Source organism: Aspergillus terreus, genomic scaffold (genome assembly GCF_000149615.1).
Source record: "Aspergillus terreus NIH2624 scaffold_14 genomic scaffold, whole genome shotgun sequence".
Classification (NCBI taxonomy): domain Eukaryota; kingdom Fungi; phylum Ascomycota; class Eurotiomycetes; order Eurotiales; family Aspergillaceae; genus Aspergillus; species Aspergillus terreus.
Genome location: NT_165937.1, coordinates 857,280 through 874,213, shown reverse-complemented (window position 1 = coordinate 874,213; position 16,934 = coordinate 857,280). Strand labels below are relative to the sequence as shown.

Genomic DNA, 16,934 nt, shown 5'->3' with positions numbered 1-16,934 from the left:
GCAATGTCCAGCGCGGACAGACAGAACAGAGCCGACACTTCGCCGGCGCCTGCTTCTATCGAAAGCCCTCGTCCGCAGGCTGGGCCCAGTGCGGGGCAGAAAGCAGAGGTCGAGACGCAGGACAGTCCGAGCCCTGAAAATGAGGCCGAACAGCGGACCGACACTCCTGATAGTTAGCTTATGACCATGTTTATTTCCTTTCTATCGGTTCATAATTATGTCTTTACGAGTCTCGGAAGTGCGAATGATTCATAATGATTACCAAAAGCTGATCAATACAAAGGATTGAAAGGAACCAACAAACCCCCATCTTCCACATGCCCCCTACAGACGTAGCAGCATCACTGCACGTAGAACGTGGCGTTTCCACGAATATCCTCGGAGCTGCTACCAACCAGCACGTTGAACGCACCGGGCTCGACAACATACTTCATCGCCGTATTCCACACCCCGAGCTCCTTCACATCGAGCTGGATCTTGACGGTCTTCGTCTTGCCAGCGGGGATAACCACCTTCTCGAATCCCTTCAGCGCGCGGTTCGGCACGACGACGGTGGCAAACTCATCCGCGACATACACCTGCACGACCTCTGCGCCGTCGCGCTTGCGGTCCGTATTCGTCACGTCCACGCTGACGGTGACCGTGTCGTCCGCAGACACGGTCGTCTTGTCCAGGGTGACCGCGCCGTACTTGAAGGCGGAGTAGCTCTTCCCGTAGCCGAAGGGGTACCACGGCGTGGGCGAGCCGAGCACGTACTGGTGGCCGAAGACGAGCTGGCCGTCGGCGGTCTCGTAGCCCGAGTCGCCGATCGACCGCGCCGAGTTCAGGTAGTCGTAGTGGATGGGCAGGTCGCCGACGTAGCGCGGGAAGCTGACGGACAGCTTGCCGGACGGGTTGTAGTCGCCGAAGAGCACGTCCGCCAGCGCGTTGCCGCCCTCCTCCGACGGGTAGAACTGCTGCAGCAGCGCGGAGGTCGCGTTCGACAGCCACGGTTCGGTGACGGGCTTGCCGCTGGAGAGTACCACGATGGTCGGCACGCCCGTGTCAACGATGGCTTTGATGAGGGGCGCCTGCGCGCCGACTAGCGAGAGGTCGTTGACGTCAACGTGCTCGCCGGTTCTGTGGCAGGATGGTTAGTCTGGGAGGATCATGGGAAGGTGGGAAACATACGTGGCGTTCAGGCCCTGCCAGAGTTCCTGTTGGTCGCGAGACCACGTGCCCACGACGACGATGGCGACGTCGGATTTCTTTGCGGCGGCGATCGCCTCGTCGAAGCCGGATTGGTCGTTGCTCCAGCGCTCGCAGCCCTGCGCGTAGTGCACGCGTGCCTTTTTGCCGACGGCCGCTTTGATGCCGTCCAGAGGGGTGACGCCGCGGTACTGGCTCTTGTAGACGACGTAGTCGCCGTACTGGGGTTGTCAGTGCTACGGATATGTCACGAGGATGCGCGCTGGTCACGTACGTTCATGAAACCATGGGCCATCGGGCCGATGACAGCGATGTCACCCTTCTTCTTGAGGGGAAGGACGTTGTCATGGTTCTCGAGGAGAACGATGGACTCACGGTCGAGCTCGCGGGCAACCTTCACGGCTTCCGGGCTGTGAATGAGGTCCGCCCATTCATCCTTCGGGGCAGCCGGGTAGGGGTTCTCGAAGAGACCCATGGCGAATTTGGCGCGGAGCAATCTCGCGACGGCAGTGTCAACCGTCTCAATATCGAGCTTTCCGGACTTGACCAGCTCTGGGATCTTCTGGAAGTTGCTGTCGGATTGTCAGTTCCGGTAGTAGTTGGAAGTCGAGGGTGAGCGTACAAGGAACCACCGCCCATTTCAACGTCGTTGCCCGCAGGAAGAGCCTGGAGAGTGACAGAGTCCATGTCGATGGGGGAGCTGCGGCAGAGCTTGAACGCGCCGCACAATCTGTCTGTGGCGCCTGCGTCGCTGATGACATAGTATTCATAGCCCCATTCCTCTCGCAGAATCTCGGTAAGGGTATGATAGTCGCTAACAGCGGGAATGCCGTCGTATCTATCTTTGGTGAGAGACGCTTCGCGTAATCCAGGGAAAAGAACATACGAATGGTAGGCGCTCATGATACTCCAGGCTCCGCCGTCCATGATGGTCCGTTTGAAAGGGGGCACGTAGCTACTACTATTAGTCAAGGTCTTCGTAGCAGGGGTAGACTACATACGTTGAGCGGAGGTACCGCTCGCCTCCCTGCACCGGCGCAGTGTTAATGCCCTGTTCGGGCTCACCGAATCCGATGAAATGTTTGACGGTCGCGGACACATTCGTGCTCTGCAGTCCCTTTGTGTAATGATAACCCATCTCGCCGGCAAGATATGGGTCTTCCGAGAACATCTCCTCGACCTGGGAAGGGCCGTCAGTAGCCTGCTTGAAGTTCTGAAGGTTGTGTGCATACTCGACCAAATCGCAACTCACGAGCAAGATCAACAACCGGGGCAAAGACCTGATTGACGCCCAGTGCACGAGCTTCCTGGCCGATGAAACTCGCCATCTTTTCGACCAGCTGTAATTATATACTTAGCATATGTCTAATGCAGTGAGGAATGCTGGGAAGCGTACCTCCCTGTTGAACGAGCATCCATAAGCAATGGGGGAGTTATAGATGGTTGCATTGCCAAGGAGGAAGCCGTGGATTCCTGCGGAGCAAATCGCGCGTGAGGCGACTTAATCGCAGAGATACATGGTATTTGAACTCACCCTCGGTCTGGACCAGTGCGGGGATTCCGAGTGTCGTGTTCTCCATCAGATAGTCCTGGGCTCTCTTGACATTGGTAGCAATCCAGTCCCAAGAGACGGGGTACCCAACTACAAAATGATGAGCATTCTATCGACGACTTCACCGGTGACGCCTACCGTAAAAGCTTCCCGCCTTCATCTTCATGTTCTCGACCAGCCCCGTGTAGTTGAACGCACCAGTGGTGGAATTCATCCAATTCGCAATGTCGCCTATGAAAATCGGTCAGCCCAGGGCGCTCTTAAGAACGTCCTAAGGTGTATTAAGCGTACCCTGCATCAATTGGGCCATCTTGTCCTCGATTGTCATCCGACCCAGCAAGTCGGAAACTCGATCATCAATTGAAGCACTGGGGTCCTTGTAGATTGGTTTCGAGGCATCACCGGCCGTGAAGCCGGACAGGAGCCCCAGGAGCAAGAGCCCCTTGGTTGAGAAGCCAGCCACCATTGTTGCTGAGTACGGCAATCGAGTACCAGTCAACCGTTGTTGCAACAGTTGCAATGGACACAAGAAAGTCGGGGCAAGACCGCTAGTTACGAGGCGTGACCCCAGTTTTATCTCCTCCCTGACGAAGTGGAGGAATGCGTCTAGGCATTTCTAGGTTTTCGGGGAAAGAGGAGAAAAGAGCGACCTCATGACAATCGTAAGTTTGACGCGAAATTCAGCCAAGGCAGGTTTAGATTGGCAGTCAAGACACGTCGGAAATGAGTCCGGATCGAATACATCGCTAGCGACACGAGGACAAGGACGAATGGAGGGCATTCAAAGCCGAACGGAGCAACTAACAACACACTAAGTGGACCAGAAGCATTCTCCGGAGGCATTGATATAGTAAGCCTGGGGGACAGGCGATCCGATTGCCCCAGGCACTATGGACTTCTGCGGATAACACGCCGGTTAAATTCGAGACTGCGGGAAATGAGGGGGTTCAAGACCCTGGTCAAATAGTTTCGACGATGGCAGACTAAGACATTTTCCACGTATCACGGGCCTCATGACAGATAGCGTGCAGAACAAGGGCGGGAGCTTATGCATGTTAGCTGCGAATCTTGATGAGTGGGTGAAACAAGGAGAAGAGATGACGAGCCGAAAAGGGAGAGGGTGATGGTTGTCGTATCCCATGTCACGGGACTTTCCAAGCCCCAACTCAACGAGCATACTCGACAGGAATTGGGCTAACACCTAGGTGGCTCCGTTTTAATGGTTCTGCGTGGTATTTGCAACATGTTTATGGCAAGAAACGATCAATGAACTTTTATATGATGCTTTCTCCCTTTCGCAGTGCCCCGCTCAAATCGTCTTATATATCAAAAACAAACTAGATATACAATATCCACAACCAGCGACAGTGCAATTCCCCACACCATGAAGAGCCCGAAACAAAGGAAAATCGGTCTAGCCACGACTACTATCGTCCGAATGCAACACCGTAGGCGAATATGTTGCCGAAGAACCGTGTGGTTCTATACATACATATTGTCCTCTTAATCAACAGACTGAATCAGACAGGACATCCCTTAGGAGCTCAAATTCACCTACCATGGCATATAGGATGCTCCTCTGGTGCTATGTCTCGTAAGAAGCTGGGCAAGTACGCCATTACTGACTATATTCGCACAAACCATACCACTCCAAGGGTAGGTGGCCGCAGGTCCTAACTCCTGGGCCAGAGCCACATGTCCCGTAAGAGCACCCAATGTGGTCATCATGAAGACCAAACGTGAGCTTTACCTCATGAGTGGGGAGTTGCGTCATTCACAGGGTGCGAACCATATCGCAGTACTCGTGACTGCCAAGTTAACCAACGCGCAAACCTGCCATGCAGAAACTACCGTCGATGTTTCTGCCGGGTAAACAAAGCCGTAGACATAGTCCCAGGTGAAGTTACAGCACAACGAAAGAATTCCCAGGTAGTATGCCTGTTCTTGAAAAGATTTGTGGATTAGTATCACCGCGGTGGAATCCAGGATTGTCAGGACCAAAGACATATGGTGGTGTTGAGTACCTAGGTATAGTCTTCGCTTCATACGCAACACGTTCATGAAAGAGTAAAATAACCTCCACTATATACACTTCAGTCGTCCAGTGCCGCTTTGCGCTTTCAAACAGCGTGTCGTCCATGACACCTAGGTTGTTAGATATTAGTGCGGCGCATGCTCTCAGTCAGTCAGATATTATTGACAACCAGCTCCGGGCAGGCTTCTGTTCTCAGTGTGGACACACTACTAACGAGCACGAAAGCAGACAGTGTAAAGCGCCTGATTGTCGGGTGAGGAGAAACGCTGTAATATTTAGCTAGGGCACCTGTTCGATCCAATCGTCTATTCGACTTCCCACGTCAGCATGTCCGACGTTACTATCGCTTGAGTGGCTGGAAATCGTCTTTATACTGGAGAGTTCGGCAGCATCAGCGTTTCCTTCCGTCCCCAAGTCCTCGTCGTCGAATATACACTGCGCTATCCAGTCATCATCATAAATAGGTTCTGAGGAAGGTCTGCCTTCGCCATTTGCTAAAACCCATTCGAATATTGCTATTGATGCTTCTCGCGACGCCACCTGGTCTTTAGACAGCGGCGTTGTTGGATGCGCGCCTCTGTTTCTTGCCTTAAAAGGCAATTCAATAAGACGAGGGCAGTTTTCAGGCCAAGCACATGCAAATCCAACGTCATGAGCTTTTATACCGCCTATCAGGCTCCGAGTCCAGTATTCGTAGGAAAGGTGATGCCTGAAACTATTGGTGTGACTTGACACGGAGTACACAGTTCCCTTCTTTGCTGTTGACAACAGGTTCCCAAAGGAGAACGGAGGACTTCCATACTACAGGCCATCATTTTCCAATATAGGAAGATACAGTAGACGCCACAGATCGGCTCTCCGAATCACGCTCTGGCCAGACGAAGTAGGATGGAAATATGAACCCGAGCCGGGGAGGTCCATAAAAGTCTGCGGATACGCTGTCCAATGATAGCCATTAGGGTCAATATGTGGTGTACCGCTCCTAACCAGGTCCAACACCTTTGGCAAGAAGCCGCTGGTTGCAGCACCGACCCAGAGGGCTGAAAGGCGCGGTCGACGAATACCGCACATTAGAGCAATCACTTCAAAGCAGCGTCCTTGATCGTTGACTAACTCAGCCCGTATGCGTAATTCATCCAGGACGGGGTGGATCCATGGACTAACAAGGTTGCATAGGATGTCAGGTTCCCAAAATGACCCGCAGAGGCTGGAGATCACGACACTATAATTGCATCTTACGGACAGATAATATGGGAGATTCTCGTAGATAACAACCGTATCCAGAATCTTTCGCTCGGGCTGGGTAAGTTTTCGTTGGTTTGGGTGACCAACGGGCAGCGGTAGTGTAGCCGGTCTTTGCTAGTGGTTGTGAGTCGGTAGAGTTGATGCTACTGCAAGTGCCGCATAGAACTGATCGTATATACGATACTACGAACAAAACTCGGACAGATATGTAAGGGCGGCCCATGACGAGGGCGGGGAGTGCGTAGTAACCTTCGGACGTGGGTGTTCGTTGTCTCCCCACACTATGCTCGCGCGTGGTTCGTTTTCCAGCGAAAGGGCCCAGGGTGCATAATACACTTCACCCTCGTTCTCAGCGATTATAGCTTCCCAACCCTGCCGGGGAGCAAATATAGCCATCCATCATCGTGCAGCACATGCATCAACATTGCCAATATTGACATAGTGTACCGAATGGGGACAACGAATGCCATGCGGATCATATAGGCTTGCAGCCGAATCCATGTACACAAGCCTAGCACGCTTATGTCGTTGCATCTCCAGCAGACGAGCGGATAAGACATAAGACCATGCAAGACACAAAACCCCAACATATTTGGGCGTGACACTGTCACCCTCGGCTGAGGCCTTGTGGAAGCTTGTTCCGGACCAAATACTCGGGACTGGCATTTGGACACCCAACAACACAGCCCCCTTGGTAGATTTTACCGTGTTAGCAATGTCGCAAGAGGCGTTGTCGGACGAGCGCAGTGTTGAGGACGCGGCCGGGAAGATAGCCTTAGCAGCTGAGGAGGGGCTGAGTGTGACTTTGTAGGTGTCAAGTTGTGAATCAGGCATCGCGGACACTCGGCAAAGAATATCCTGTGGCCAGATGTCCTGAGGAATGGTTCCAGGATTGTAGCGGGCAATGGCTTCATCAGCAAGGGATTGCCAGTACAGGCGGGCCTTGTCTGTTGTATTGTCTAACTCCGGTTGCGTAGGTTGAAGCCGTTCTCTGTCGTTTGCCATCTCCAGGGAAATCTTAGATCCGAGCAGTTATTGATGGAGGGCTTGAATTGATTGGGAGAGAGAAGTGAAAGGAAGAGGAAGGGCTTAGTGGTGAAGGCCATGATGGGTGGTTCAAAGTACTTACAGAGCACTCACGTGCAGCCCTCATAAAGCGGCGGCATCCGAATTAGGAAACCAGGCAGGATCCGCAGAAAAACACTGACTAGGCACGGTAGTACCTCGGATATGAATCGATTTCCATGATTCTTGAGACTATAAAAGCATCTCGTTCTACTGTTACACGATTTTTATACTTCGCATAGCATAGTCTATGCCAAGATGAAGAATGCAAGAGAATGTTAACAGCCATAAAGTGCTCCTGAGTACTTTAAGGCTAACAATCTCTATGCCTGGATCTATCTAATTATACTTGTATAGCCGGCCCTCCACTCTGCAGTGTCAAGTGTCCCTCTAGTCCCTGAATTAGTCCCCGCAATGTCTCACGTTCCTTTCCTAACCGAAATGAGGTTTTCACAGACGCATTTTGCCACCATTCTCCCCCACAACCCAGCCGCGATTCATACTCAATCACATTTCAATTGATACCTTCAAGTCAAGATGAGAAGTGTAGATTATTAGCAGTTCTCACGCCAATCTTTGGAGACATGACATGCTGTTGAACCCCTTTTTCACTGTCATCTATGGAAGAAAGGGAAATTTGCACTTGTACGCCACCTCCATTCCCATTCCGGGATAGAAATCGCTAGCTACCAGTAGGCGATGGCAAAGAATACCACCTTATAACTTGGCAGAGTCGGTTAACGACCATGGCTGGCTCACGAAGTGACATATATAATCCCTTCTCCTTATTTCATTCAGACACACAAGCCTGTTATTCTACAGTCGCCTTACCTATTCAACTACTATATCACTTTCTTTAACAAATTCTCTGTGAATATCCTCTGCATCATCATGCTAAAGCCCACACTCTCTTCTACCATCCCACTGATGCTCCTGGCAAACACAGTCTGGGCCGACTGTTTGCACCGCAGCTTCACTGCCTGCGATGACCGCATAGTCCATTGGTTCGATCCTTCCAATGGCGAAGTGTGCGATTTGCTCGACTGTGGAGGTGGCCGAGGACCGGTCAAAACAGATGTCCCCGGATGCCCTGCATACAAGGGCACGGAAGTATATGTTTCCACCAAATCGACGCTCTCTTGCTGGACTCCCTCGGCTTCTCTGGCCACGACCAGCGCTACAGTGACCTCCGCGGGACATACCACCGACGCAGCCTCCGTCAAGGGAACTGATAATGGCCCTGCTTCATCCACCACAGCATCTGTGGCTTCGTCTACGCAACCAAGCGCCGAAAGGACTGCCGCGCCGGCGACTACCGAGCCTCCTAGCCGTTCCACGAGCGCTCAGAAGTCTGGGGATGCGTCTAGCACAATTGATGGTGGCGCCCAAGAAACTACGACAGATACAAATGGCAGCAGTGCTCTGGGGGGTTCTCTCATTGCTGTTGCGGGAGCGGTGGTTGGTGTCATTGCTCTGGTTTAGATATGATCAAGACCGTTGTCATGTAATGTCTATTTCTGACCGCTGAGCCCCTCGGTTCATTGGACTCTGCGGTATATATGTACGTTCTTCTACAGTTATATACATAATTTAAAGAATCATACTCCCTTGGATGCTAGTCAAGAAGCTATAGTTGCGATTACTTAACATCACGAACAATCCAAATGTATTCCTTAGACGGACTGCGCAACGCCGTCAAACTTCCATACTTCTCACAGCTTTTCCTTTCTGTCTGATTCCCATTAGGACGGTGGTATGTGAAAGCGACGGGTCAGCGACGACCAAGATAGACTGGTCTTTGAGGCTGATATTCAGCGATTTCAGACCTGTGAGTAAATGGACTCAGTACTTTTCAAGCTTTGCGGCAGATTAGGAAAAAACTCGATGGACTGACCACTTTGTCCCTCCAGCACTTCCATAATGGTGTTGGAACAGCCGGAGCAGCCCATTTGAACATTGAACTTGTATTGATGCTCTGACATGGTGGTTTTGTATCGGGATAGGGTGATTCGAAATGAGATATGAAATTATTATCGAGGAAGGCCGGGTGCCATATATTGTATCGATGGGTGTATGATGTCTGTTGGTCTGAGTGAAGCGAGGAATTAATTGGAATTCTATACTTCCAGGAGGCATTTGTGCCCTGCCGGATCTAGTGGAGTCACCTCGGAGATAAGAACGTCACTCTTCCTCCGTGCGCCTTTTTTGCGTGAACCACCAACCATCTGTGGCGGCATGCGGACAGTCAAATAGAAGCTGAAATGCTAGTGATGCTCGCCATATCTCACCTTCATTCACCAATTTTTCCACGATGATCCGAGCCAGTCAGGCTCTCCGTGCGTCGCAGCTCGGTCTTCCGCGTCGTCTAGCGCCTCACGGTCGATTCTTTGCAAGCTTTCCTCCTACACAACCAAGCCAGTCTAACCCGGATACGAACTGTCGAAAGTCCCATGAAAGGGCTGCTACTCCTGCAGCCCTTCCCCCTTCTCGCTCAGTTTGGGACTCCGGGTTCTGGACTTGCAGGTCTACGTGGAAACGAGCCGGAATCAATACATTCCGCTGTCTCGTTGGGTGTACGATTGGCGATTTCTCTGCATTATGGGTATTGCAGACTTACCATCCAGATCTGGGCATGGGACTTATCATGGGTGCATCGAGTCAGTCCTTTTCCATTCCCCTATATGCGCGATAGAGTCTAACGAGCGAGCAGTGGCCTCCGGAATCACGACATCAATTCTGGTCGAAACGATTCTTCTCCGGCGAGGTGTCGACCAGCTGTCGTGGTCGATGGCGGCCCGCACGGCCATGGGAATGAGCATGGTGTCCATGCTGGCGATGGAGGCGGCGGAGAATCTGGTCGACTATCATCTGACCGGAGGTGTGGTAGATGTTGGCGACCCGCAATTCTGGATGGCGGCGGCAGTGTCCATGACAGCAGGATATATGGCTCCATTGCCTTACAATTATCTACGTCTGCGGAAATATGGAAAGGCCTGCCATTGAGAGATTTCATATGAAGAAAGGAAGGTTGGATTGAACAGGATCCCTTGAGTGTAATAGAGTAGTGCTTCGCCCGAGGCCAAAAATTGTTACAATCACTAAATAAAATTACATTCATCGTTAACCACTGACAAAGCTCAACTGTATAGCCACGTGTGTGGAATTGGCCAGACTCTTCTCAAGGCCACATCATGGGCGATCCCTTCGGAGCTGGCATGTGCTGCGGATATATGTCCTTCCCTTTGCGGAAAACTCGCAGATGTCGGCCGGTCGGACTTCCTCATTGGGTAATACACACTCCGTGCTGATCGGTGGCTCAGACCGGACAACCCTAAACAGATCAGTGTTTTTCTATAAGAAACACCCAGCTGTTGAGCTCACCATTTTCACACTGTCACACTGTCCCACACCCAGCAATGAATTTCAAAATCTCCCGGATCCAGCGTTTGAGCGCTGTAATCGGGATTTCAACGTCCTTCTTCATAGCGGAGATAGCTGGTATGCTCTTCGCTTCCTGAACCGAAGAACTATATGCTGACCCCATCACAGTTGGATTCTACACTGGCTCTCTTGCTTTGGTAGCAGATGCTTTCCATTATGTACGGTCCCTCAGTGGGCAGTGGCTCAAGAGTCATTTGGGATAAACGTGGAAACTAACTAGCAAATTCCAGCTGAGCGATATCGTCGGATTCGTTGTTGCGCTTGTTGCCGCTATTGTAAGCGTGCAATGTGACTCAAATCCTACTTTTTCTTCAACACTAACCCCCGCCAGGTCGAGCAAAAAAGCTCTCCCCCTCAAGCCCTGACATTCGGATGGCAACGATCACAACTAGTTGGTGCCTTCTTCAATGGTGTCCTGCTCTTTGGTCTGGGCATTAGTGTCTTCTTACAGTCTATTGAACGCTTTATCAAGTTGGAGAGTAGGTCATGCCCTCCTTATCACAATAACCAAGCTAGCAAGTACTGACGGGTCGACTCTGCAGAGATCGAACAACCAAAGCTTGTCATGATCATCGGCTGTGTCGGCTTTGGTCTTAACCTCATCAGCGTTATGTTCTTGCACGGTCGGTCGAATTGTCTCTCGTACATAGTCAGGGTTTACTGATTGGTGGGCATTACAGAGCATGATCATGGAGATGGCCATGGACATAGTCACGGACACGATCACGCCCATGAGCACCCAGAATATGATCAAGAAAGCGGACATGTAACGAACACCAATTCTAGCGTTTTATCAGATGGAAAGGTTGGCCATATTCCTCAATACCTCGAGTTCTACAAAATGACTTTAATGCTTACGAGATTAGCACGCCCACCATAAACACTATCTCAACGCTTCCGCCACCAAGCCCAAGAAAGGGAATTTCGACCTCGCCTTGATGGGTGTCTTCATCCATATCATGGGTGACTGTGCAAACAACCTTGGCGTCATTATCGCGGGTCTCGTCATTTGGCTCGCCGATTACGGTGGGAGGTATTATGCCGACCCTGCCGTGAGTATGGCAATTGCGATTATGATTCTCTTTTCGTCTCTTCCTCTAAGTGAGTCATCGGAAGACCAATATACATTTCAATGGCAGATATCTGACAATCGTGCAGTCAAGAGGAGCGGTCTTATTCTGCTCCAGAGCGCCCCAGACGGCGTCGAACACGAAGACGTGAAGCATGATTTGGAACAGGTGATTATATTCCGGTCACATATCTTCCTCTTGGGCGTCGATCTAACGACAACCTAGATACCAGGCATTCGCGCCGTGCATGAGCTTCATATATGGCGCTTGAATCAGAAGAAGTCACTTGCCTCGGCCCATCTCGTTCTGGAAAATGACGACGACCTCGAGTTCCACAAGCTCGCAAAAACGGTCAACGAGTGTTTCCATGCCTATGGTATTCATTCTGTGACGCTTCAGCCCGAATCCAGGACGGGGGATAAGAAAGACACCTCCGTCACACGGGTAGTGAGCCAGGGATTGGAAGAGGGCGCAGACGGCCAGGGCACGACAGAACGCTGTCAGCTTCTCTGTGGGAACGTATGTACGGACTTGTCGTGCTGCGAACAGATCCAAGATGGGGGCAAGTTTCTGTTGTGAGAAAATCGCGCAGCAGCAAGCAGCACGCCACCCATAAGTAGACTGGTGAGCGACTAGTGTCTAGCATGATCTGGACCATTATATGCGCCATTTCTCACAACTCCAAGGATTTGGATCTACTAGATCCTCATAGGGGTCATTTTACCGGCCATTCACTGCGCTTAGATTCTAGGTGTTCGGAATTTTGCCGTCGGGCTCGGGCGTCATAGAAAGAAAGCAAACCACAAGACCTTTGGCCCTTCTTTTAGCAGTGCTGCAGGAAGTCGTACTATTTATTGTCAGTATATAATAAGCTGAAAGGACCTACTTGTGTCCCTATCCAACAAAAATCTCTACAATTGCCAATAAATCTCAGGATAAACCAACAAGATGTCTAGGGCTTACTCTCAAGCACGAATGCAACACCAAGTCTCCACAAAACCGCGCAAACCTCTGAAGTCTCCAGAACGGCCCGTCGCCTTGCGACAAGACTACATCACCAGCTCGAAAACCACCCTCGTCCCCAGTCCCTATGGCGACGCCCAATCGGTGGCCGCGTACAAAATCAAAGACCAAGATGGGCAGACGGTCTTGACCGCGAGCGGATGGAAATACAATGGCGGCTCTTGTCGAGAATTTCGAGATGCCTCCGTGCTGCCTCTCTTTGAGCTACACAGAAAGATCAGAAGCACATGGGATATCACTCTGCCTGGGGATGAGCGCGGAGTTACCCTGGCCACCGGCGCTCCATGATTTGCGCCCGCCTTTGGAAACTTTAGCATCACGCTGAATAATGCGGCTGTAAAGGATGCGAAGTCGGTGTCTGAAAAGGAGCTCACGCTCCTGATAGAACGGCATGGACGCGTTTTGCGGAACGTCGATGTGATCGATGGTGATAGAAGGGTTGCGGAAGTGTGCGAAAGTGTCCATCACAACGATAAATTGGCGCTGACTGCCGGTTCACGGAGGGGCCATCGACCTGCCCTTGATATTGTCATCACTCCCGGTGTCGATATGGCTCTGGTAGGTTTTGTGGGAAATGTCAAGGTCTGCTACATGCGCTGACCTTATCGGATTGTGGCTATTGCCATCATCGCCTCGGATAGCGTCTTTGGTTCGGATTCTAGCTGAGGTCAGATTGTGATGCGGTTTATCATGTCGCGCTCTTTGTTTCATGTGCTGTTTAATGCTCCCAACGCAACTCCTCCGCGTCGTTCTCTCCAGACATGAAATTCCATATTGTTTCAGAAACCGTCAGCTTGTCTGTCCCCGGAGAATTTGTCTTGGGGCTCTTGTTCCAGACATACTGCGGTATACTAGGAGTCAATGCCTTTTGATAGACGTGTCTCCCTGTGAGAAGCCCCTATGCTAGTGTGGCAGAAAACAGCAAGCCAGGAGATAGTAGACTAAAATTTATTGACTAGCTGCTCCGTCCTGTAGTATCTCACACAGACCGGATTAGTTGGAACCCCGGACAGAACATATGAGACATGTAGAGCCAGCAAACAGTGTAAGACATGACTGACAGCTCACAGGGTGATTTGTACATGCTCTGTGGATGGTGTTTACCCCTTTAGGAAAGCGGGTTCTCCGGGAGACTTGGCATTACTCGATAGAGTAAGGTCCCGGGTCGGAGATATTGCCTTCCCCATTTGAAATGTTCTCCTCCGATGTATCATTCTCAACATCCTCTGTTCTTCATTCTCATCATCATCTGCAATCAAACCTGCATTGTCCACTGCATAAAACTGCACTCCTAACTATTTTTCTATAGTCTCATCTGTTTAACAGACCTAGTCCTCATCGGCCCTACATCATGGGTCCCTCGCAGCCGAGTCAGTTAAACGCAGCAAAACGAAGTATCATGAGGGTGAACCCTCAGAGAAACACCTCCTCTCGAAGTCAGAGATCAGTCTATTCATGTACCCTGTGTCGCAGACGAAAAGTTGGGTGCGACCGTCAGAAGCCCTGTGGTCAGTGTGTAAGATCAAACGCCCAAGATGCTTGCACATATCCTCGGCCTCCAACAACTCCTTCTTCATCTCGACCAGAAACAACGTCCACAGCCCCGATAAGGTCGCGCCCCGTAAGGAATACGCAGAATCCAGATACTGCCCATCCTTCACCCACGACCGGTGCTCCTATGCCAATCAATCCTTCATACAATGCAACAACCAGGCGCAGTGCCGTTGAGGGCCATGGCCCCGTGAGGGATAACCCCGTTCTGTCATCGCCGTTCGGGGCAGTGGAGTCACGCCATACTGCGACGCCCCCTATATCTTCTCACGGCTATCAAGGACAGGGAAAACAACAGACTCCCTCCCTGTCAGCTGATAGTTTCTCTCAATCCCTGGCTCCGTTGTCGTTTCGAGGGAAGCAACAGAGAACCAGATTCTTTGGACGGACTCATTGGGCGACGACCCTCGGTATGGTAAGGCTCGGCTCCTTTCACTCCACAGTTCCTAGCTGACAGAGTGAACTGGAGTTTCCGGATCTCAATGCTCATCTGCATGATTACTATCGCAACAAACCAAGCCCCACTAATTCAGAATTCGGTGAATACTTGACGCTAAAGCGACTGAAACATGATCTACGAGGACCTGATAGACGGTGGTGGTGTGACCAACAACACTCTCTAAAGTTGAAAGAGTTACTACCCGACCGTAGACTGGCTGAATATCTAATGCAGCTCTACTTCTCAACCTTCGAGAATACGCTTCGAATACTACACGTTCCCTCCTTTGTTGGGGAATGGAATGCCTTCTGGGATCAAAGAGAATCGCAGACCGATACCTCTTGTGCAAATGAGCTTTTTCTTGCAAAGCTCCTTACGTTGATGGCTTGCTCTGGCTGCTTCGCTTCGGGAAAACAGCTACAGTCAGCGGGGTTAAGCCAGCGGTCATTAATGCAGATGTGTCACAACTGGATTGAAGCCGTTGCCACCTGGTTAGCACTCATGACGAGTCATGCTCAGCTAAGTGTGGACGTGATCCAAATTAAGTGCTTGCTGCTGCTCGCACAGCAAGCCACCGCGTGGGAAGGCGATCTAGCCGGCATGGGCTCAGGGTCCCTCATTCGAGAAGCCATGCTGATGGGCCTTCATCGAGACCCGGCCAACTTCGCCCATCTCTCTCCCTATTGGGCCGAACTTCGGAAAAGACTCTGGCTGACCATCATAGAGCTGGAACTCCAAGCTTCAATATATGGTGGATTACCCTTGGCAATATCCTGGGACGAATTCGATTGCCCCTTTCCATCGAACATCGATGATGAGGACTTTTCTGTTGACTCACCTCGCCTACCTCTTTCCAAGCCACCAACTACTTTGACCAGAACTTCTTTTCAGATTGCACTCGCGCAGACATTACAGACCAGGATGATGATCTCGAAGACCATCAACCGTGTGCGATTGAGTGTCAACTATGATGAGATTATGAAGCTTAGTGAACGTTTCTCAAAGGAGCTTGCGCATGCCCCGCCTGAACTACGAGATACAAGCAGGCCTGAAACCACTGCTGAAGCTGTCGACAGCTGCCCAGAATTTCGCAGATCATTCTTTCTCTTTCTCCACTACCGATGCCTGCTAGCTCTCCATAGGCCATTCTTCCTGAAGCTTGCAGAGACGTTGGGTGAGCCTTATGTCTTTTCCCGACGAGTCTGCGTGCAGAGCAGCTTAGCGTTACTCGCTCAGTTGGAGTATTCGCCGGGGAGTCTTCCTTCTGACCAGTTGGTCAATGAAGCCAACATCTGCCCCCACATCTTACAGCTCAAAGGGGGGATGTTCCGAGATGATATATTCCACGCTGCCATCACTATCTGTTTTGAGCTCCGTCTGCAGGCTAAGGACCGAGTGGTTGATCCATTTCCTGGTACTATTTCAGGATATATGGACCAAAGCGTGTTCTACCAGCGCCTGGCACTCTTCCAGAGTGTGGAGAACGCGATTAAGCACTTCGAGTGCAAAGTCCGGTCAGAAAAGCGAGCAACCAAAGTTTTCAGTATCTTGACAATGCTCTTCACCGCAATCAAAAGCCAGACATTAGCCACAGAAGAGGGCTCGCATAGTCTGGACGGGTCATCAGGCGAGCCAGTCTTGACGATAGACGACGCTTGCCCATTGGCATCTCGTCGCTGCCGGGAACTATTAATGGAGGAAGGACCCAATAGTCCTACGACTCAGACAGAGAGATCGGGTCATGGAACATCTCCAGTAGTAAGTTTTTGTATGCCCGATAGGTCTGAATATGCGATAACCACTACCGTATAACAGGGACATACGACCTTTTCAACACGGAGCGCGGATTCAGGAACAGTTCTGACGTCAGATGTGTCTTATCCGACGAACGATCCTAGAAATAATATACAGCCAGCTACTTTGGAAGATGCCGCAGGCGGCGATTTTGTGAGTTACGCAGTTTTGGATCTTGCAGACTATCCTTCATGTCTAATCATGTCTGCTACAGAGAGACTTGGATCTTGACTGGTATTTCGCGCTTAATCCATTATCTCCTTATCCGATCAATACCTGGACGAGTCTGGATCCTCTTATGATATAAGAAATCCGGATTGCGCCTGAAAGCCTGGGGGTTTGACGCGAATACTTGAGTTGGCTTGACAGCTATCCTCATTCTGCTTATGTTGTCAAAATTTTCAATCCTAGAATACCACGTGGCAAAGTGGCCGAGTGGTTATGGCGCACGGTTCAGGTTTGTGCGAATCTTCGGGTTTGCCTCGTGTCCGTGTTTCGAAAGATACCTGGGTTCGAATCCCAGCTTTGTCA

At 51.0% G+C, this 16,934-nt stretch overlaps 5 protein-coding genes and 1 non-coding gene across 6 annotated transcripts; 4 read left to right on the top strand and 2 right to left on the bottom strand.

Moving 5' to 3' along the window:
• Nucleotides 1-341: 341 nt before the first annotated feature.
• Nucleotides 342-3,206, bottom strand: ATEG_09314 (putative beta-glucosidase; the record flags this gene model as incomplete). The annotated part of the gene is made up of 10 exons (XM_001217935.1): nucleotides 342-1,119; nucleotides 1,171-1,409; nucleotides 1,463-1,760; nucleotides 1,811-2,146; nucleotides 2,190-2,401; nucleotides 2,457-2,528; nucleotides 2,585-2,661; nucleotides 2,723-2,830; nucleotides 2,879-2,971; nucleotides 3,032-3,206. The coding sequence occupies 10 exons, from the start codon at nucleotides 3,204-3,206 to the stop codon at nucleotides 342-344; spliced, it is 2,388 nt and encodes a 795-aa protein (XP_001217936.1).
• A 2,370-nt stretch (nucleotides 3,207-5,576) lies between these two features.
• On the bottom strand, nucleotides 5,577-7,173 carry ATEG_09313 (uncharacterized protein; the record flags this gene model as incomplete). The annotated part of the gene is made up of 4 exons (XM_001217934.1): nucleotides 5,577-6,134; nucleotides 6,270-6,392; nucleotides 6,468-6,979; nucleotides 7,161-7,173. 4 exons carry the CDS (start codon nucleotides 7,171-7,173, stop codon nucleotides 5,577-5,579), a joined length of 1,206 nt encoding a protein of 401 aa, XP_001217935.1.
• An 803-nt stretch (nucleotides 7,174-7,976) lies between these two features.
• Nucleotides 7,977-8,567, top strand: ATEG_09312 (uncharacterized protein; the record flags this gene model as incomplete). Its single annotated transcript, XM_001217933.1, has 1 exon — nucleotides 7,977-8,567. The coding sequence occupies one exon, from the start codon at nucleotides 7,977-7,979 to the stop codon at nucleotides 8,565-8,567; it is 591 nt and encodes a 196-aa protein (XP_001217934.1).
• A 1,934-nt stretch (nucleotides 8,568-10,501) lies between these two features.
• On the top strand, nucleotides 10,502-12,347 carry ATEG_09311 (cation diffusion facilitator family transporter; the record flags this gene model as incomplete). The annotated part of the gene is made up of 9 exons (XM_001217932.1): nucleotides 10,502-10,583; nucleotides 10,635-10,684; nucleotides 10,757-10,801; nucleotides 10,858-11,005; nucleotides 11,207-11,331; nucleotides 11,393-11,627; nucleotides 11,685-11,764; nucleotides 11,822-12,115; nucleotides 12,309-12,347. The coding sequence occupies 9 exons, from the start codon at nucleotides 10,502-10,504 to the stop codon at nucleotides 12,345-12,347; spliced, it is 1,098 nt and encodes a 365-aa protein (XP_001217933.1).
• A 1,623-nt stretch (nucleotides 12,348-13,970) lies between these two features.
• On the top strand, nucleotides 13,971-16,560 carry ATEG_09310 (uncharacterized protein; the record flags this gene model as incomplete). Its single annotated transcript, XM_001217931.1, has 3 exons — nucleotides 13,971-14,585; nucleotides 14,640-16,367; nucleotides 16,480-16,560. 3 exons carry the CDS (start codon nucleotides 13,971-13,973, stop codon nucleotides 16,558-16,560), a joined length of 2,424 nt encoding a protein of 807 aa, XP_001217932.1.
• Nucleotides 16,561-16,824: 264 nt separating this feature from the next.
• ATEG_10412 lies at nucleotides 16,825-16,934 on the top strand. The gene has a single exon. It is a non-coding gene; the product is annotated as a tRNA-Leu (tRNA).